General features: G+C 35.5%; 1 protein-coding gene and 1 long non-coding RNA gene across 2 annotated transcripts in view; one reads left to right on the top strand and one right to left on the bottom strand.

Annotated features, from left to right (window-relative positions):
- Window positions 1-21,855, top strand: part of LOC108741321 (beta-1-syntrophin) — a 147,313-nt gene extending 125,458 nt beyond the window's left edge. The window contains exons 3-6 of the mRNA XM_018476132.2: window positions 15,268-15,470; window positions 16,357-16,693; window positions 19,784-19,962; window positions 20,325-21,855. Coding sequence (XP_018331634.1) covers window positions 15,268-15,470; window positions 16,357-16,693; window positions 19,784-19,962; window positions 20,325-20,417 — 812 coding nt within the window. The 3' untranslated portion in view covers window positions 20,418-21,855. The remainder of the gene's footprint in view (window positions 1-15,267; window positions 15,471-16,356; window positions 16,694-19,783; window positions 19,963-20,324) is intronic.
- Window positions 1-22,001, bottom strand: part of LOC108741629 — a 105,873-nt gene that overhangs the window by 24,511 nt on the left and 59,361 nt on the right. The window contains exon 2 of the long non-coding RNA XR_001938542.2: window positions 9,617-9,780. This is a non-coding gene — a long non-coding RNA (uncharacterized LOC108741629). The remainder of the gene's footprint in view (window positions 1-9,616; window positions 9,781-22,001) is intronic.

Raw genomic sequence — 22,001 nt, 5'->3', positions numbered from 1 at the left:
AGAATTCCATTACTACAAAATCTGCACGATTAAATCGACCGAACTTTGCATCAAATAAATTAGTTTTTACTACTGGAACTGGAACTTTATAACAGCCAAACTTTATGATTCTTAACAGCAGTAGAATTTTTGTAAGCAAATATTGGAATTATAATATTCTAGTATATCGATCAATATCTCCAAAATTGAGCAGGAAATTGATTTTCGAATTATGGCATAATAGATTTCGATAGAGACAATAACTTCAAGTTGTTTTTTTATTTCATCCGCCTTCAAAAATTTGGACAAATTTTCTGGAAAAACATGCAAACGTACCAATCAACAAAAGTAAAAAAAAAACATTTTTACATGTTCCAGCTCATAAATTTACCAACCCATAAACCTACTTCCTCTACCTTAAAATATATAGCTATGTAAATCGTCATGATAAACTCATTGCCTTAACTAAGTTGTTCAGGTTTTACTTCTTATCTTAAAATTGTGCGTGCCCATAAAAAAATATTGTTATGTGATGGTTATTTATTTTTATCTGAATAGCAATATATCAAGGTTTTTATGTGAAAGAAATGACCTCTTCTTTTGTCACTGTCGAGTTGTGACACAATACCACTTTCTTGGGTAAGAATTTTTGCCGAAACCCCTACATTAATCATTGCCGGAGCTCGTAGAACCCCTCGAGCAAGGAAATGCTAGATGGTTCACATTTCCGACTCAAACGGATGTAATTCTCATTCTACAACAACAACTGGACATGAATGTCATCCGAAAAACCAGAAACGTCCGCGTAACGTAAAGGAGCTTGTTTTTAATCTTAATAATACAACGAATGCCGACCTCCTCCTAACGAACTTATAATTTATTACATCGACTGAAGCTACACTCTCAACTTGCCATAACTTGATAACATTTGGGAGTATCTTTATCGATTCATATTCATTTAGCCGTCATACTCTGAATGGCACATAAATTACCGCGTAACAAAAGAATTTCGAGAATTTTCCAGAGAAACAAAGAACTAACCATCAGAAAGCTTCGGTAAATTTCTGTGTTCAACTATTGCAGTCAGTCAATGCATGTATGAAGGGGTGTCATAATAGTGAGAATATTAAAGGGAATTTAGGGTGACATAAATTCAATGATAAGCATTTATGAATACAGTGTTAGATAAATAAAAAAGGGTTTAAATACCTAGTGGGTACTATTGTTACATAATATTCATTTAAAGAAAGAGTAACCTAACGAACTTTTTATTTATTACATTGACTGAAGCTATCCACTTGCAATGCCTTCATAACATTAGGGATAATCTTTATCTATTCATTCTATTGTAGACGGACCATTCTCGGAATAATAAGTCATACACTGAATGGCACATAAATTACCGCGTAACAAAAGAATTTCGAGAATTTTCCAGAAAAACAAGAAAAGGAGAAAGAGTAAATAGAAAATTAGTTACAATGTATGTATGAATCCCTACATTACAACTAGGTAATGTATGTTTGAAATTTTCAATGGTGTCCTCCCCCAGTTGATAAACCAATACATAATTCATCAAACGTCTGTATGTACGTATCGATTGATAATAAATGCACGTATGTATAAGATAAAGGACGTATATTCACAAAGGATTTGACTTTCTAGCTGTCTATTTACTTACTAACTCCATATAAATTCAGCTATTCCTCCTGACAACGTTGACATCGTTGCAATATGCGCGAATACATCTCAAGGGATGGTTTGTGGATCTGTACTCGCACATTTACATTATTAATGTTTATCTAACGTAAAGTTCTAAGTTAATCTTGAGAGTTGTGCCCTGGATGAGGATGTTTTAATGAAATGTCTACCGTAGATGTCACGGATACAGTTTGAGAATTTCATTTTCGAATCTCTTTAAATATAAACTTCACAACTACAGATAACTGTACAAAGTATATGTAAATTTGAACATGTGTATATTACATTTCTAGATTAAACGATGGCGGCTTGTAGCAAGGCAAAAAAAAACAAAGATCAACAAAATGTAATTATCATATAAACATATTAGAACGGAGAAATGAGTTGAAACGTATGTTATGCAGCATGCGGGATGAGTTATGACTTACGTTCGTCCTACTTGACTAGGACTGTAAAAGGCGCGGTAAAGGTCTAGATGATGGCCCCAAAGAGGGTGGGGGATGGAAACAGGAAGTCTCCCTACCACTGTACCATAAAAAGTTCGTGGCGGTCTCACCCCCATAAAAAGTTATGGGGGTTCCAAGTTAATAAATATGCCAATTTTTATACATTTCTAGGCATGTAAATATTTATATAGTCATTCTTAAACAATATTCAAAGGGAAAACTAATGAAAAATACATAAAAATATTGAGAAAGTTATATAAAACATTATTTAAATATCTTTATCAATAGGTTAGGTTAGGTTAGGTTATCGGGTTTTATTCAAGTGACCACCCTCTTTCGATCCCCCACCTCCACCCGCTTGAAAATATTTTTTTTATTGAATTTTATTTGGATTATAGTGTATGAAAATTGTCAAAATAATCAACTTTCAATCCCCATAACTTTTTATGGGGGTGAGACCGCCACAAAATTTTTATGGGGTTTTACTCAGGTGACCACCCTCTTTCGATCCCATCTAACCCCCTTAACTTTTTATGGGAGTGAGACCGCCACAACTCTTCATGGTACAGTGGTGGGGGAGACCTCCTCTTTCGATCCAACCCCATCATCTAGACATTTACCGAAGGCGATAAGGAATTCAGAAATGAAAAGAAGGGGTAGGATAGGGTAAAACTATTGACCAACGGCAAGGGAGAGGAGAGATCCTACATAACCGTTAAAATTTCCTTTTATTTTTTTACATTTGGCTAACTCCAACATTCCATCCACCAGCGGCAAGGGAGAGGGAGCTCTGGTCTCATAGTCCATTCACATTTCTTTTGTGATCCTCATATGTATTTTATTCCTTTTGTTGTATATTTGTCATTCTTTTTCTATATGTATATTTTGGCAACATATATTGTAAATAAACTTTGTGTATAGTAAAAGTGCGTGTAGATTCTCAAGTGTGCGTAACAAGTACCCCCACNATTCATTCTATTGTAGACGGACCATTCTCGGAATAATAAGTCATACACTGAATGGCACATAAATTACCGCGTAACAAAAGAATTTCGAGAATTTTCCAGAAAAACAAGAAAAGGAGAAAGAGTAAATAGAAAATTAGTTACAATGTAATTATGAATCCCTATCTTACAACTAGGTAATGTATGTTTGAAATTTTCAATGGTGTCCTCTCCCAGTTGATAAACCGATACATAATTCATCAAACGTCTGTATGTACGTATCGATTGATAATAAATGCACGTATGTATAAGATAAAGGACGTATATTCACAAAGGATTTGACTTTCTAGCTGTCTATTTACTTACTAACTCCATATAAATTCAGCTATTCCTCCTGACAACGTTGACATCGTTGCAATATGCGCGAATACATCTCAAGGGATGGTTTGTGGATCTGTACTCGCACATTTACATTATTAATGTTTATCTAACGTAAAGTTCTAAGTTAATCTTGAGAGTTGTGCCCTGGATGAGGATGTTTTAATGAAATGTCTACCGTAGATGTCACGGATACAGTTTGAGAATTTCATTTTCGAATCTCTTTAAATATAAACTTCACAACTACAGATAACTGTACAAAGTATATGTAAATTTGAACATGTGTATATTACATTTCTAGATTAAACGATGGCGGCTTGTAGCAAGGCAAAAAAAAACAAAGATCAACAAAATGTAATTATCATATAAACATATTAGAACGGAGAAATGAGTTGAAACGTATGTTATGCAGCATGCGGGATGAGTTATGACTTACGTTCGTCCTACTTGACTAGGACTGTAAAAGGCGCGGTAAAGGTCTAGATGATGGCCCCAAAGAGGGTGGGGGATGGAAACAGGAAGTCTCCCTACCACTGTACCATAAAAAGTTCGTGGCGGTCTCACCCCCATAAAAAGTTATGGGGGTTCCAAGTTAATAAATATGCCAATTTTTATACATTTCTAGGCATGTAAATATTTATATAGTCATTCTTAAACAATATGCAAAGGTAAAACTAATGAAAAATACATAAAAATATTGAGAAAGTTATATAAAACATTATTTAAATATCTTTATCAATAGGGTAGGTTAGGTTAGGTTAGGTTATCGGGTTTTATTCAAGTGACCACCCTCTTTCGATCCCCCACCTCCACCCGCTTGAAAATATTTTTTTTATTGAATTTTATTTGGATTATAGTGTATGAAAATTGTCAAAATAATCAACTTTCAATCCCCATAACTTTTTATGGGGGTGAGACCGCCACAAAATTTTTATGGGGTTTTACTCAGGTGACCACCCTCTTTCGATCCCATCTAACCCCCTTAACTTTTTATGGGAGTGAGACCGCCACAACTCTTCATGGTACAGTGGTGGGGGAGACCTCCTCTTTCGATCCAACCCCATCATCTAGACATTTACCGAAGGCGATAAGGAATTCAGAAATGAAAAGAAGGGGTAGGATAGGGTAAAACTATTGACCAACGGCAAGGGAGAGGAGAGATCCTACATAACCGTTAAAATTTCCTTTTATTTTTTTACATTTGGCTAACTCCAACATTCCATCCACCAGCGGCAAGGGAGAGGGAGCTCTGGTCTCATAGTCCATTCACATTTCTTTTGTGATCCTCATATGTATTTTATTCCTTTTGTTGTATATTTGTCATTCTTTTTCTATATGTATATTTTGGCAACATATATTGTAAATAAACTTTGTGTATAGTAAAAGTGCGTGTAGATTCTCAAGTGTGCGTAACAAGTACCCCCACATGTCCTATAATTACTTCCGCAAACCACCACCGATATTCAAATTGCCACCGTTACCCTAACACTCTTTACTTTTGAACAGCTTACATAAAACCTTACAATGTAGATTTTAAACGTTGGCAGATACGCGAAATAACGGTTTCGTTTATAGCCTTGTTCTCCTTTGAGACGGATCTTTGGTCAGGAGATTAGGACCTAAGACGATCTCCTCAGGAAATTGAGTTCCTTCAAAAGACTTGACGTCTGCCGGCTATAATATACACACCCACCCACACACACACACACACACAACATATTATTCTCTACCCAACTTACGAGCGGGAAGATTCCTTATATAGTGTATTACATTATTTATAACCTCTCACTAACCGGAAATACGACTTTACTTTTTTAAAAGCTTTCCACGGGAGATGATGACGCTACACCTTTTTACGAATTTTAACAACACTTCAACTTTTTCGAGCGGGCTACAACACATTCTGTTACTTTGATATTAATGGTTTATCATCGTAAAAGTTGTGAATACAGAAGAGATTGCCTGAAATAGTTTGGAATTCACAGACAATAAGTGCAAATTGGATGAGTATTTTACGTGTATTTTTAAATATACAGTAGAATTCGCTTATAATGACATCAAAGGAAAATGACAAACACGTCATACTAAGTGTAGTCTAAGAAAATAAATAACTTTCTATTTTGGTTAGTTATTTAGTTTAATAGAGAGAAAAACTACAAATTGTATATATTTATTAACAGAAACAGAAAAAGAACGATGAATTGTAATATCAATATACATAAGAAGGGTCAGAAAAATGAGCGAAAATGTTATTATTAATCATTTGGGTCACTATAGCCGGATATGATTTCTTGAGAATCAGTTATAATAAACGATATGTCATTTTAAACGGAGACATTATATCCAAACTTTCCTATACAGAATTTAATATGAAAACCAAACTTAACACTGCAATTGCTTCATATTAAGCGGTTGGTTAATATAGACGGAGTCATAATAAGCGAATTCCACTGCATTTTACAATTTTTTGAGAAGTAATAAGAAATAACCCATATAGGTTGGTAGGACACCTTCTGAAGCATAAAGAGCTAGTTACTGACATATTCGAAGCAGGAACAAGAGTTGAGAGGGATAGGGGAAGATCTAAATTAGATTACTGTTCACAAATAGGTAGTTAAAGGTGTGGAATATTCTAGTTTTAGGTGCGAGTTCCACCAATCATAAGACTGACGACGTTATGATGATAATAAGCAACAATCGACTATAGTGCTAGAATCACTTATTCAATATCACATGTTAGATAAATTTTAGAAGAATAACCAACGTGATCGATTTGAAAATGGATCAACTGGCAAGAGATCTGTTTACCATTTTCTTTCTTGCTTTTAAGTCTCAGACTGTGGGAGTCTCAAACCAAAGGAATCCCGTTGTTGTGATTGAAAACAAATAACTTCAGGCTTCGGTTCACAGAAAAACTGCGAAAATTTAAATTTCTAATGAGCACTTTACATTTCCCGAGCTACAGGGGACGAAATACTGAAACGGTTCTGAATGCTTACTCAAGTCAATGGACACGACTGGTAAATGAGAGGATGAGAAGGCCCTGGAGGGTTATCAAACAACAACGGTCCGTTGAAATAATAAGTTTTACAAAACTCATCAACTTATATGCATACATTAAAAAGCATTGGTACGGACGGACCCCATGGGCATTGATCGATTGGTGGCATCTTTTATCTCTAGCAATTCGAAATGGTGGATACACGAACAGGTGACATTAAAACAATACGAATACAAACTTGCATAGGGTGATATAAATTCAGTGTCAATTAAATAAGCGTTTGTGAATATATACTGTCATAAAGAGGCGAATTTATATGTTTATTTCGAGATATAACTACTCCACCATGTTATATAGAAACGAATTTTATATATTTAGAAATGGGAATTGGGAAACGTAAAAACGGCAGGGAGCTATCACAGGATGAGTGAATACCGTAAGCCGTTTCACCACCCAGCACCATTGTGATCTTGAATTTGACTATCGACCCTCGACTTTGGATACTATGTAACAATATAAATAAGTGCATGTACCTATAGAGCTATTACTACAAAAAATGAATTACTTGAATGAAAATGTCGTTTAAATAAAAAGTTATTGGAAAAATCCAGCCAGTATTGTCAGTTAATGTAATGTAACCCGGCATCCCCCTCTCGCATTATCGCCACTAATAACAAGAAAAAAATACAACGTGTAATTATACAACACGCTACTAAAATGAAACTTCTTCAAACACACAAACATACCGGGATAGGGGTTAAGGAATTGGTTTAATGGTATTATTTGTACACTATGAATTTAAATTTTACACCATACATGCCGGAGTTGCCTGTAACAAACGTTGGATAGAAGCGCGCTCACGACTCAAGTGATCCCCACTCCAAACTCGACTACGTGGCCGAGTAGAGGGGGACATCCGTTGCATGATTTCGTTACAAAGCAACTCGCATGAAACGAACTTACCCTACCGTGCGTAAAAAAGTTTCACTTCGAAAATTGTAGTTGATTGATTTACTTATAACCCTTTGCGATCGATATGGATATAATTGCAAATGCATCTACTAATACACAATGGATGAAAATATACTATTACCCTTAATACTATTTGCCATCAATGGAGCGACTATGGTATGTACGTATTTGATACCAGAAAGTTTCAATTTTATCTTGAATAGTTGATTTTATGATTCTATAAAAATGGTACGATCGTTTATAGCCCGAACTCTACAATCGATTTCACAACTATAACTGAAGGTACTGGATAAATTTAATATCTTCAGTCACAATCGAAATACCCCTTCGAACTGTCTCACATAAATCTTACATATCATTGTGAAACGTTCAAAGCAATAATAAAGGGGAATGCATTTAGAAGAGACAAAAGATGCTTCGGAAATAACCCGTTCGGGTTTTCAAATTTTAAAGAAGTATTGAACATATACCCAAGTAATTTTGGGAGATTTCGTTCATTTGTTTTTAAAAAATAGGTACGTATTTATACGAAATCATTAAAATAGTACCAGAAGTCTCTTATTTCGTAGACTTTTCACGAATGGCCGAATACAATACAAGCTTGATCATTTGATTCAGTGCGATGATAACATCTTGCGGGAAATCAGGAAGTTTTATATAAGACCGGTGTTTTTTATATGATAGGAGGAAATTTCGTTTGTAGCGATTTAGCACAATGCCGGTATTTAAGTGACAATTTGATCTATTTCTGTCGTTTCCGTTTTTTACCACATCTTCTCCACACATTCGTCTTTCCATGACCCTTCTTATGAGCCTCAATCCGGAAGGAAATTGTATATATATATGTATAGATAATGTCTTTTTTTATGTGTTCCACATCCGATTCAGTTTCGCACGCGCTTAATAAAAAAACGTAAACATGAAATAATAGTTACGAACGTTACTAACAATAAAAATATAATAAAAATTGTTCTAAAAGAAAAAAAGAATAAAATTACCTTTTATTATTTTTTAATAATTATATTAACACGAAATAAAATTTTCTGGAGGTTCACGGTAGTAGCTCGGTGCTAGAGTACTGATGCGTAGAACCAGGAGTCGGGGTTCGATTCCCGACGAGGGAATATCAGCAGCAACAATTTTTCCGCATTAATTTGAGGTCATTTTTAGTGGGTAAAATCAATTCAAAAAAAATTGGTCTGAGCACGCTTTGGTCGGTGCTAATACGACTAACTTCCCATTAGATAATACAGTTATTGTAAAGTACATTCGTTTCTAAAGTTTGAAAAAAACGCGGCACAATAATAAATAACAAACAATGTTTGAGAGTTCGTCATTTTATAAACCCATAAGAAACAGTATTTCGTCTGAGAAAACCGAATTGATAGAGTACTTGCATCAGTCAATTGGTAAATACTATTTTTTATTGTTTATCGATTGTTTATAACAATTCATTTTGTTATAAACAAATTTTTATTATAATATGTTATTATAATATGTTATTCCCTGTCTTGAATAATGATATTTCGTTATTATTGATTCCGTAACTTCATTGTTGTGATTAGATTAGAACGTATTTTAATTAAATTGTTTGTAATTAATTCGTTTTTTTTTTTATAAAAAAAAAACGGCTTGACCGATTTCGTTCAAATTTCTTTCAGATCTTCATTATGATAATATCTTTCGAAAAAATTTTGGTTGAGGGCGATATCTCAATCCGTTCTTGAGATATCGAAAACGAAAAAAATGCTGACATACGAACGTACGTACATACGTACGTACGTACGTACGTACGTACGTACGTACATACACACATCATCAAAAAAATTGGCTAGCATGCTACTAATATGTTAAAACGTGGAAATATAATGAAAATTCCGATTTCACTTTTCGACCCAATTACAATAACTTCCTAATGGGAAGTTAATTAATTCACTAATGCAAACGTAACTGTATCTACAAACGCCAGAAGTTGATTCTAATAAGTATTCAAAAATCGCTTATTTCCACTTCTTTATAATTAAAAAAAACTTGATAACATCAGAAGAATGAATAAAAGCTAAGAACCCTATAAAATTATTTTCTGTAAAACGGGAAAGTCCCTATTAGATTCTCATTTTAATGCCGTCCAATTAGCGTGGTGAAATCATGAATTTGACAAAAGACTCTATATATTACTTCTGAGTATTGGTACTTACGTTATATCCGCACCCTCTCTCTAATGAGGGCTTCCAACGAAAGTAAATCTTTCTCTTAAAACCAATCAATATTTTCTTCAAGATCCTCGGAATTGCATGTCTTTATTTCTTCACGGATCCAGAACAGACATCCGAACAGAATTGCAATTACTCTGCGATATTTCCTGCAAGGAACACAAAAACTATTACATTAGCTTCCTAGAAATGAACATTTGCCTATTGAATTTCATGTGCATTATAAATATTCGATTTGTGGTTAGTACGAAAATCAGTTTTTGAAATGTCAATAGCAGATTTCCATTAGTTCAGCACTCAAAGGTAAACTAAAAACTTTTCAATTAGAAGTTTCTAAAGCTTATCAATGTTTGTCAATTTGCCCGAACAAATCCTCACTCTATAGTGGTAGTTTTTTACTGAGAAAGATTATGTCAACATTTCAAAGAATGGGCCAATATCATTTATTATTGTCAGGGAAATTACGGAAGGAGTAGTAGAGCAGGGTCGAGTCGTTAACAATAAAAAGAAGTCACTTCTATGCTCGCAAACGGTTAATACAGAAATTCGAAAAAGGTTGTTAAAGGTGTGTATGTTTTGAGCATGGCGCTGTACGGGTGCGAAACATGGACGGTGAGCGGGGTGGAAAAGAAAAGGTTAGAAGCGTTACAAAATGTGGTGTTACAGAAGAATGATGAGGATAGCATGGATAGAGAAAGTTAGAAATGAACAGGTATTAGAAAGAATAGGAGAACAGAGGACTCTATGGAAGTGAATAAGAAATAGGCGAGATAGATTGGTAGGACACCTTCTCAGGCATGAAAGTCTAATCAGAGACATATTAGAAGCAGAAACGGAAGATAGAAGGGGTAGAGGTAGACCTAGATTAGATTTACTGTTCGCAAATAGTTAAGGATATGGATTGTAGGGAAATGCGAAGATTAGCTCAGGATAGGAAAGAGTGGAGGTGCATGTCCAACCAGTCTTAGGACTGACGACCTTATGATGATGATGATGAGGGAAATTACGACTTTACGGATAATGAAATGTCATATAGTGTTTTAAGAGAAAACGCTCTGAAATATAAAACGCAATTATCTGCGTTATTTATGGATAGGTTTACCCTTAATAACAAAAAGTATAGAAATTCAATTACGTCGGGAACACACACGAATCGGGTTGACAAATATGTCGCTGAAAATCGAGTTTCCATTATACAAACTGCACCTCTAGCATGATAATTATGAAGCAGCCATTTATTTGGATTTATAACCGACAATGTGTAACAATCAAGCGAGTAAAAGTTTGCTTCGGAAAGATTGAAAAGCTATTGAATGGAGACTGGCTGCACGTTGTCTATATCCACCTTTTGACGAAAAATCGAATGGAGTTCGCATTATATTATGTTTCGGGCTGGAAAAGTGATTTTACGCTATGTGGAAAATTGGCTTTCACAAAATGCCCGCACCAGTTTTAATTCCGGAAAGTCTGCCATCGCACATCACCTTTCAAAACCGCTGATCTTTTTTGCAATTATAGATATTTCTTTTGGACAGTTGAGAGTAAAATTGTACCGTGCTACATTGTTTAAATGAATTTATAATTATTTTTTTCATATGGTTTCTACATCGAGCGTCTTAATAATCTTACTTTGCCAACCTTCTTCTGATTCTAAATGAATCATTATCATTATGGTCATCGTAGGGTCTTCAATCCTAAGATTGATTGAACATGCACCTTCGCTCTTCCTTCAAAATCAGAACATCCCACATCCTTAAGTATTTATGAACATTAATTTCATCTAGGTCTACCTCTACCCCTCCTAACTCCTGTTCCTGCTTCTTCCATATTTCTAGCTAGCCATGCATACCTGAGGTCTCCTATCAACCTACCAGTTATTGATTTTATTTCTAACCTTCTCTATCCACGATATCCTCATCATTCGCCTATAACACCACATTTCGAACGCTTCTAACCTTTTCTTTTCCGCAGCGCCCACCGTCCATGTTTCGCACCCGTACAACGCCGCACTCCAAACACCTTTAACAATTTCTAAATTACTTCTTTTTGTAAAGGCGACTCGACCCTGCGCTATCCTTTGTTTTTATATCTCTACTGCTTTTTCCATCCTGAGTTATCTGACTTCGTAGATATCAAAAATTAGCAATTACTTCTAATTTTACTATTTGTAGATACCGTTTCTATTTCATGAAGACGAATTTCTTTTTGTTCTCTATTTTTTTGCAGAATTATTACAGATTTTCATATTTCTATTGTTGATAACTTTTTACTTTTGACTCTTTGTTACAAATCGTGTGCAAACATCAGGTTCAAGTGATTTAGTCGAAATGGGTTTGTTTGCATAACATGAGGCAATCAATGTCCGGCCAAAACTGAACCGAACCGATTGTACGACATAATTATTATTCAGATTCGTTAAACTCAGTGGCTTTGTGTTAGGTCGGAAACTGCAATAAATTCCTCTAATGTTCGTATCTACAAATGTACCTATACGTGTGTGTATACATCTGTAATTACATCCCTACATACATACATACATATGTGTGTGTACAGATATGTAAATACATTTCTAAGTTTGCATTACACATGATTGATTAGCTAAGTGCATGTTGGAACAAATAAGTTTACGAGGGTGGATTGATAAGTTTCCGGCCTAACCAAGAGATGACGCCACTAGGCCTACCTTGAGGTGACATTCTATAGTACCATCCTTGGATAGCTTGTAGCTATAGTTTCAGCCCGATCTCCTTGCTAGTGTAGGTTTGACAGCACGCTGAACAAGACGCCTCTGTGGTTTTCGTAAAAATGGAAAAGCAGGAAAATCGTGCTGTCATCAAATACTTTTATTTGAAGGGGTTAACGCCGAAGGAAATTAAAAAAGAGATGGACTCAACACTGGGGACATCCTCCCCGTCATATTCAACCGTTAAGCAGTGGGTTTCCGAGTTTAAAAAGGGTCGTGTGAGCACCTCTGATGGGCCTCGCTCAGGACGCCCCGTTGAGGTCACAACTCCAGATATGATCGAAAAAATTCATCAAATAGTGCTGGGAGACCGCAGATTGAAAGTGCGTGAGATAGCTGAGACCTGTAAGATGTCATATGAACGTGTGCAACATATTTTGCACCAACATTTGCATATGGAAAAGCTCTGTGCAAGATGGGTGCCGCGTTTGCTAACAGTCGACCAAAAATTGATTCGAAAAAACATTTCTACCGCAAATTTGTCATTGTATAAGCGTAATCCAAGCGAATTTTTGCGTCGATTCGTAACCGTTGACGAAACGTGGGTCCACCACTACACTCCTGAAACCAAAGAACAGTCTAAACAGTGGATTGGACCAGGGAAACCAACTCCAAAGAAGGCAAAAACAATTTTTTCGACGAACAAGGTTATGGCTACTGTTTTTTGGGATGCAAGAGGTATTATATACATTGATTACCTTGCAAAGGGTAATACTATCACTGGTCAATACTACGCAGACTTATTGCAACGTTTGAGCCACGAGGTGAAAATTAAACGACCTCATCTGGCGAAGAAAAAAATCTTGTTTCATCACGATAACGCACCAGCGCACACGTCAATCGTTGCGACGGCTAAAATCAACGATCTAAAGTTTGAATTGATGCCGCACCCTCCTTACTCTCCAGACCTAGCCCCGAGTGACTATTTTCTGTTCCCTAATCTCAAAAAATGGCTTGGCGGTAAGAGATTTGCGGACAATGAAGAAGTAATCGAAGCTGTAAATGGTTATTTTGAGGAGCTTGACGAATCAGTCTATAGAGATGGCATTAATAGACTGGAACACCGCTATGAGAAATGTATCAGCCTTGGAGGAGATTATGTTGAGAAATAAAAAAAAAAAAATTTTAAAAACCTTGTTTTTCTTGGTCAGGCCGGAAACTTATCAATCCACCCTCGTATGTTATCGGATGGCAGAAATGACCGGAGTGTCTACCACTTGAAAGAGTCCATTCGGGCTTAATGAGAGGAAATTTGAATTTTAAATGGAATGGAAATTAATGCCTCTGGTGTTCATAGGTACAACTTAATTTATGAAACGATATTTTATAAAATTCTTAGGTAATGATGAAGTTGAATTGTCAGTTTTTTAAGGATAATACAATATCCATAAATTCGATGTTACGAATCGAAATATCAAAATAAACCTTTGCAATGTATATAGATCCCCTGTAAGTAAATAATTTTAATTTCCATCTTCAGAATTAATTTTAACGTTCGTTATTTGTTAGAGTAATTTATTATTCTGGATGAGAGCGTTCTTTTCAGCCGATCCTCTCTCAACGAGGAAGGGAGAAGAATACAAACGATAAACTGTTTACTCTTCCATAGCAGCACTAGTATCAGGAGCGAATACTCTAAAAGGATTTCGAAGTTCAGGATTAGCAAGTTACCGGTATCCAATTACCCAAGTAAAAGTGTAGTGTTTCCCCAGCTTTGTTAGCAGCACGGTAACTCCGGGCGATCGAAGAACTCGAACAGGTCAATAGACATTGAATTAGATACCCTTACGTCAACTGTTTAAACTCCAACTAAAGAAACTTTCCTCATAAAACAATGGAGGAAAATAAACGACAAACAATGCAGTAGCAATTATCGTAAATGCGGAAAGAAGTGGGAAATAATGAAAACAAAATCCCACTAATCATACCCGCTTTCAAAAAGTTCGTACAGAAGAAGAATCCATAATCCTAAGTTTCTTATTTCATATTCTAAGATTTTTCATAAAGTTCTGCAGTTTAATTTAGTGTTATCTCGTTATGCTGGCTGGTGCTATCAGCGTTATATGATTTAACCAGTTAAAAATTTTAAATGTAAAAATATACTTCATTTAGTAATGATTTGTTTGTATCAAAGATAGAAAGTCAGTGAAAATAGAGTCATTTTAACTGTACAGACGGCCTTTTTGAAAACTTGAGTTTAAGAAGGAGAATTACACAAGGATCTACCTATAAAACCTTATCTGCATTCGATAAAAATCCCTTGAAATGAAATAAAACTGATCAGAAATTTTCAGAGAATATCTACTTAAATGTTACAATTCTTTCGCCAAAATGAATCCAATGTTTGGCAAATTAGAAAAGGTTTTAATAAATATTCTGCAAGTCTAGTCAAATCGATTCTATCTGGTCCATTTCAATATTTATCAAGTTTAGCGGTTGAATTTTTTGCAATTTGTTGCATATTATTTCTGTAAACACTAAATCGACGATAAATTCACTACCTATGTGTAGATTAATTAGCAAAATGGAATTGTAAGTCGACACTTGGTGGATTTACTGTTAAGCCTGACGCGTTTCAATAATTACGTGATTATCAGTAAAACCTCCTTCAAAATGGCTTTTAATAAAACTTAAACCAAGTGTTTTATTTATTGTTGGTTTATGTACAGATAATATTTAATCTGACCAAGATTAACTAACAGAACTTAAATGATGACATTTTCGATTTTCTATTGGCTATTAATACTGGTCCTGAACTTTTTTCAAAAGCGTTTTCGTACAGTTCGAAGCATTTATGTTCTACTTCTTGCTATAGGTATATCACTTTTTATTAATGAATGTTGATAAATGTCAAGGCAATATAGACTGAGGTCAATTTTTGTCTGGCTTTCAGAGGGCAGAACAATCGAACTCCATTCCCCAGACGGGGTTCACAGCTGTGTCCTGCGAGCATCCGATGCCAACGAAGCGGCATGCTGGTTCAATACCCTGCATTCCGCGCTAGCAATCCTTACCACTGCGGCGCTTCATGAAGCGTCGCGAGTCATTCCCGATTTAAGGCACATCGGCTGGCTATTACGAAAACCCAGGTATGAGGTAAGTCAATCGTCGAGATTTCTCTCACAAAATGAATGGAATTTCTGTTATTATTATAATTAATTATTATTAATTTTTGTTTTACAATACATAAAGAAAAAGTACATATTTAAAATTATTATGCCCACCTATTTGCTTGAAGCACTTTTTAACGTCTTAAATCGTCCTTTTTGTGGCCTTAACACACGTGTGATTAATGTCCAAGTGAAGAGCTAGGCGCGTGGCCGCTGCACTTCTGCTAGCTGCAGTTTTCGAGGCCCATAGAGAAGAGATTGCCGCCGGACGACCACTCTACTGCACCTGCATTCTCTCTGTACTGTACATTATTAGTTGTTTGCGTTTGCGGTGTGTTTTACACAGTATATTGGTTACTACCGGAGATCTCCGAGATACTCATTACTGTATGCCCACAATTAATTCCAAATATTCATATTTTTGGATAGATAGATAGTACATTCCCTGACGCATATTCTGAGGGATATCCGAGGGCATACTGACGGTTTAGGTTTTCTCAATTTTTTACAACTTCACCTATTTCTTTTAAATTTAATGCAATTTAGCAATAACACTGAAATTGTTTATTAGCTTAACTTGTGTTGATTACAGAAAATTCATTGTTATAGAATGTTCGCAAAAAAATATATAAATTTCGTCCTCTCTTCTTGTTTATAAAATATTGAATTCGAAAATACAGAAGTTCATTTTATTTGATTACCGGGAAAATCGTTCCCCATGCAGAACCTAAAGGGTCCGAAACTGATACACTTCTGCCTTTTTGAATTGAATCGGTAGGGTGAAAGTTTCTATCCGTCCGAGGCATTATTACGTACACAAGTAGCGGACATTGGGGACAGAAGCACTTAAAACTTCCTTTCCTGTTCTGCAGGGAAACTTATCAAGTTCGGAGAGTTCCGAAGAACTGGACAAATGGTCTTCGGTGTTTGCTGCGGTGACGGACAGCGAGCTCCGTTTCTACGAGTGCGCCCCGTGGTCGTTGGAAGCGTGGCGGGCGCCTGCGGAGGCCTATCCTTTAATTGCGACGCGTCTCGTAGGATCCGGAAAACGGACCGAACTCCCGGAATTCAGCATCCGCTGCGCCACGGCCGAGGGCGTCGTCACGCACAAACTACGCGCCGAAACGCACAGGGATCTGGCGGCATGGGCCAAAGCTTTAGTCAACGGGAGTCATGCAAGCGCTGTCACGCAGAAGGAACTTGTATGCAGTAAGTTCGCTTCTTTTCACATTCGTTTTAATAAAGATGAAGTCGATTGTTTTATTTTACATCTTATAACGGAAAAGTGCATTGTTATCATCATAAGGTCGTCAGTCCTAAGACTGGTTGGACACGCACCTCCACTCTTTCCTATCCTAAGCAAATCTTCGCATTTCCCTAAAACTAGAACAACCCAGACCCCAGACAAAAATTTTCAGTCTCTCAGAGTCTTTCAGCGTCTTTAAGAGCGTCTCTCACAGTCTTTCACAGTCTCTCAGTTATTGCCTAGGTGTTTTTATGGATCTCTGACAGTCTCTGTATAAGAGACTCGAACGATAAAATTGTTAATTCAGAGATTCGAGTCTCTCACAGAGAGACTGAATGAATAAAACTGAAAAATTGAGAGACTCGAGTCTCTCGTAGAAAGACTGGGATCTCTGAAATATGTTGAACTTAGAAAATTTTAACCATATCTGTCAAGACACCACTTATTGAGAGATTCGAGTTTCTCGTTCAGAGACTGGATACGAAATGAGGATCTCTCTATGAGTGACTCGAGTCTCTCGTTCAGAGACGCTAAACGGGTTTTTTGACAGTCTTTCGACAGTCTCTCTCAGGTACACCAGTGAGACTCGATGAGCGACAGAGACTCGAGTCTCGCTTTCAGAGACTCTGAGAGACTGAACATTTTTATCCCGGGATCCTTAACTATTTGCGAACAGTAATCTAATGTAGGTCTACCTCTACACCTCCTAACTCCTGTTTATGCTTCTAATATGTCTCTGACTAGACCTTCACGCCTAAGAAGCTGTCCTACCAACCTATCTCGCTCATTTCTTATTGACTTCCATAAAGCCCTCTGTTCTCCAATTCTTTCTAATACCTCTTCATTTCTAACCTTCTCTATCCACGGTGTCATCATCATTCGCCGCGCTCCAAACTTACACCTTTAACAATTTTTTTCTAAATTTCTAAATTAATCGTTCGCGAGCATTGAAGTGACTTCTTTTTATTGAAGGCGACTCGACCCTGCGCTATCATCTGCGTCATATTCCTACTACTCCTTCCGTCCTGACTTATCTGACTTCCTAGATACCTAAAATCAGTTACTTTTTTAGTCTCCTATCTTTCTATTCCCTACTGCAAATAGTTAAGGATGTGGGATGTTCTAATTTTAGGGAAATGTGAAGATTAGCTCAGGAGTAGAGGTGCGTGTCCAACCAGTCTTAGGACTGATGACCTTATCATGATCTGTTTCTTGTTCCTCAACCTTTTAAGGGAAGGTAATAATAATGAAATTAGTTAATTATTCAAATTCTTGTTTTGCAATTTGATTTTGATTCAATTTTTGCCACAGTGAGATGCCTTCTCTTATTATTTATTACCGTATTTTTGTGACTTTTGGAATTATTGATTAGGAATTTAATTAAAAACAGGACGCTAAACAACGGAATTACGTCAGCAAACTTTATAAGTCGGTTAGTTAACCTTGATGCACACATCCTATCTAAAATTAACGATCGATATTGTACCTTAAAATTAGTACCAACTAAGGCAGGATATTGAAAACCTTACATCAACAAATTAAATTGCTTAGAGTACGTGCTACAACAACGTCTTTGGTTCAGCCACTACCCGCTAAACCATTATCTATCCTTGCAGATTAAATAATCCGAAAATAGTTACCACTAATTAACGGGAGGTAGCAAAAGTATATTTTTTCATGTACAAAAAAAGAAGAAAAACAGAATGTAAAAAAGGCACGCTCTCGTAATGGAATTAATTGGTTTCAGGAAAAATATGTTCTGTGTTTAGAATTTACTTTGTTGGCTTGATTATCTCTGTTTATAGCAAGAAGGAAAATAAAAGAGAATAATTTTTTCTTTATAATTATTTTGATACTGTTTCGTACAGCAAAAGAGACAAAGCAGAAAATTCCTCTAAAGAAAACCGACAAAAAGTTTCCACAAACTGAAAGCTTTTCTGTAAATATTAATTACATTAATTGCCAATTAAATATAATGTTATTTAAGATGAGTATCAGACAGGGATGAATTACTAGGGAATTATTAAAAAACAGATGAATTCAAAATTTTTACGGTGCACGCGTCTTTTTTATTAATGGGGAAATTATGGATGACGAGCGTAATTGCTTATCAGCAAACAAGATTAAACCAGAGTTAATTATAATTAAACCAATATGGCTTGCAAAAGAATATTTGAAGTTTAATAACAGCCGATTAAAGAAGCTAAAAAAGTTACAAACGAATGATAAATATGATTTTAATAGTCAATTTTCTTGCAAAGTTCAATCAGTAGTTTAAGGGTAGAAAGGAGAAAACACACATTAAATCTTTAAAAGCGATATCCAGCAATGCTCCCCTAAAATTCTATTGATGATAATACAGTTTATTGACATTGCCAATGATTCTAATATACATCAAATATTAACACAAAAAAAATTGTTGTTCTTCCATTTTTCCTTTAAATGTACGAAGTTCATAATAAAGCAGGCTTAATACTAGTTCCAACTGAAGCACTTTGTTAATCAAAGAATGCTTTAACGTACTTAACTATTGTTGTAAAAAGCTGTTAAGATAAATAACTGAGGCAAACCATTAAAAAGTTTCAGATGGTGAATTAAACAGCAAACAAACATAAAGAAAGCACTTCAAATTATTATTAATAAACTTGATAGTTGGTTAATCGGTTGCCCCCCCCCCCCTTCAAATAGAATTCTTCGTTAGGGTCCTGAACGTTAGTTCTTCACAACAAAATCAAAACTGTCCGATTTTGAAGACGTATTGGAGCAAAGAAGTTACAAGGTCCTGAGTCAAACCATTAAGAAGTTTCAAATAATGAATTAAACAGCAAACAAACATAAAGAAAGCACTTCAAATTATTATTAATAAACTTGATAGTTGGTTAATCGGTTGCCCCCCCCCTTCAAATAGAATTCTTCGTTAGGGTCCTGAACGTTAGTTCTTCACAACAAAATCAAAACTGTCCGATTTTGAAGACGTATTGGAGCAAAGAAGTTATAAAGACCTTAATACCGAAATTTGAAATTTTAATTTCACGTTGTCTTTATTTCTTTAGGATGTATTTGGAAAGGACGTCGATGTCAGCTAGTTATACATTTCGAAAATGGTTTTACCCTTTTAGAAGCAGGGACAGGATCGAGGACGTTGTGGCGATACCCTTTTGATAGGTTAAAAAGTTCATCTGACGACGGCCACCGGCTTTTATGGTTGGATTTTGGAGAAGAAAGTTCAATGGTGAATATACAATGAATATACTTAAAATTTCTCTTTGACTTTCTTAAGTACTTGTCTAATAAATTATTCAACAGCAAAATGTAGTTGAAAACTTTAAAAATTTCATTTCGTTTCGACTGATGGGAAATTTAACTTTCCTTTCTATTTTTTAAGAAATTTTTACAGCAGCAATTTGAATAAAGTCCAGTAAAGAAAAACGTTTCGACTATTGATGTAGGTATCGATGAATTATTTTCGTAATTAATTTTTAATTTCCCTTTATTTCTAGATTAAGGTAACTTTCACACACATTAATTCAAGTATTTTTTCAGCTTTTAAGCGTATGTATGCACACCCACGTCAATTAAGTTTGTCTATTTCAGGAATTGGACTTGGAGGGGAATCCCAAACCCATTGTATTTATACTTCACAATTTCTTGTCTGCCAAAATACACCGATTGGGCTTGCAAGCATAGTGTCTTCAAACGGATAATGTCAATTAAACCATTAAAACCACTCAACATTCCTAACAGAAACATGTTGCCGAAGTACTTTTTAAAAACATTAACAATTTAATAATTAATAACGAAAAAGTACTCCCCGATATTCGAAGTGTACCTAGGTGGTGCTGTATATTATAGTAAGATGAAACGTATTAAAATTCTGTCCAATCGTAAAAATTATTATGCATAATATGATATATTAAAAAACCCCTAGCACAACGTCTTGTGTAACACATAATTAACTAATTTAATTAATAAATAATAGGAGTAGCTACCGGAGAAAACAACCAAAAATAATAATGAAACGACCATGCAATTCTTATTGCGCAAGAAACTTATGAATCAATAAGAAAATTTGTGCCTTTGTAAGTTTTATATTTTATATGTTCCAATACGAAAGTAGAACAACATTATTATTGTCATCCATACATCACAATGGGTTTTATGATTTTTATGGGTTTATTATGATTAAGTAAAAATAAGACTGTGTAGTGATATATACAATAGTTTAGAAACTTAGATAAAACAATTATTAGAACTTTTCGGAAAACTACGAATGAAAATTGTACCTACCTACCACAAAAGTTTATTAAACGTTCAAACGGTAAAGCTCCAATATTAATACAATATCCTCTTGGGTGCCTCCTTGCCTTTTTGGAGTCTAACAACTCATAAAATTCTGTAGCAGTTTGAAGTTTTTGGAGAACGTGACTCACTCGATCCTGTACTTCTGTGAAGTGCTTGTTGCTCTCTTTTTTAACGTAATTAGAAAACAGAAATTTAAGGTAGTTTCCAAACCTCAAGGGTTCTTCGTGCTCGTTAGAGGGTCCAGAATCTTTCAAATTGTTTACAGACTCATCGTCAGACCTACTTCATTTACTCAAGTAGTCATTTGAAGCTCAATTCGTAACATAATTTAAATTGGCGTGTAAAGAGCGTATTGATATTTGATAAAATTATTAGGTACACAATTTTTTACTGTAATTGCAAAAGTTACGCAGCATATAAAGCATTTTCTATTATTTATTGTTTTCTTATCTGCTTGATTGAAGGCAAGAATGGCACCCAATTAATTTATACGTAGAAATCCGATTGCGCCACTAAAAAAGGGGAAAAAGTCTAAATCCTTGTCTACTTCCCAAATAGTGAAATAATTAGAGAAAAAAGATTTAACTACTAATTAGCCAATTACTGACCTGGACTAGAATAATTAAAACCCAAGAAAAACTAATTCTGGTTAGTTTCTTTTAGAACTTATAGCGGCGCCATAAAAAAACATTGTCTGAGAAAACATGGCGGTATTGCAATAGGCCCTCGGGGTCTTTCGTTTAGCACTACTTCTTGGGACACCCTGTATACGAGGGTGGATTGATAAGTTTCCGGCCTAACCAAGAGATGACGCCACTAGGCCTACCTTGAGGTGACATTCTATAGTACCATCCTTGGATAGCTTGTAGCTATAGTTTCAGCCCGATCTCCTTGCTAGTGTAGGTTTGACAGCACGCTGAACAAGACGCCTCTGTGGTTTTCGTAAAAATGGAAAAGCAGGAAAATCGT

Source organism: Agrilus planipennis, unplaced genomic scaffold (genome assembly GCF_000699045.2).
Source record: "Agrilus planipennis isolate EAB-ADULT unplaced genomic scaffold, Apla_2.0 scaffold2, whole genome shotgun sequence".
NCBI lineage: Eukaryota > Metazoa > Arthropoda > Insecta > Coleoptera > Buprestidae > Agrilus > Agrilus planipennis.
This window is presented reverse-complemented; position numbering and strand designations above follow the sequence as displayed.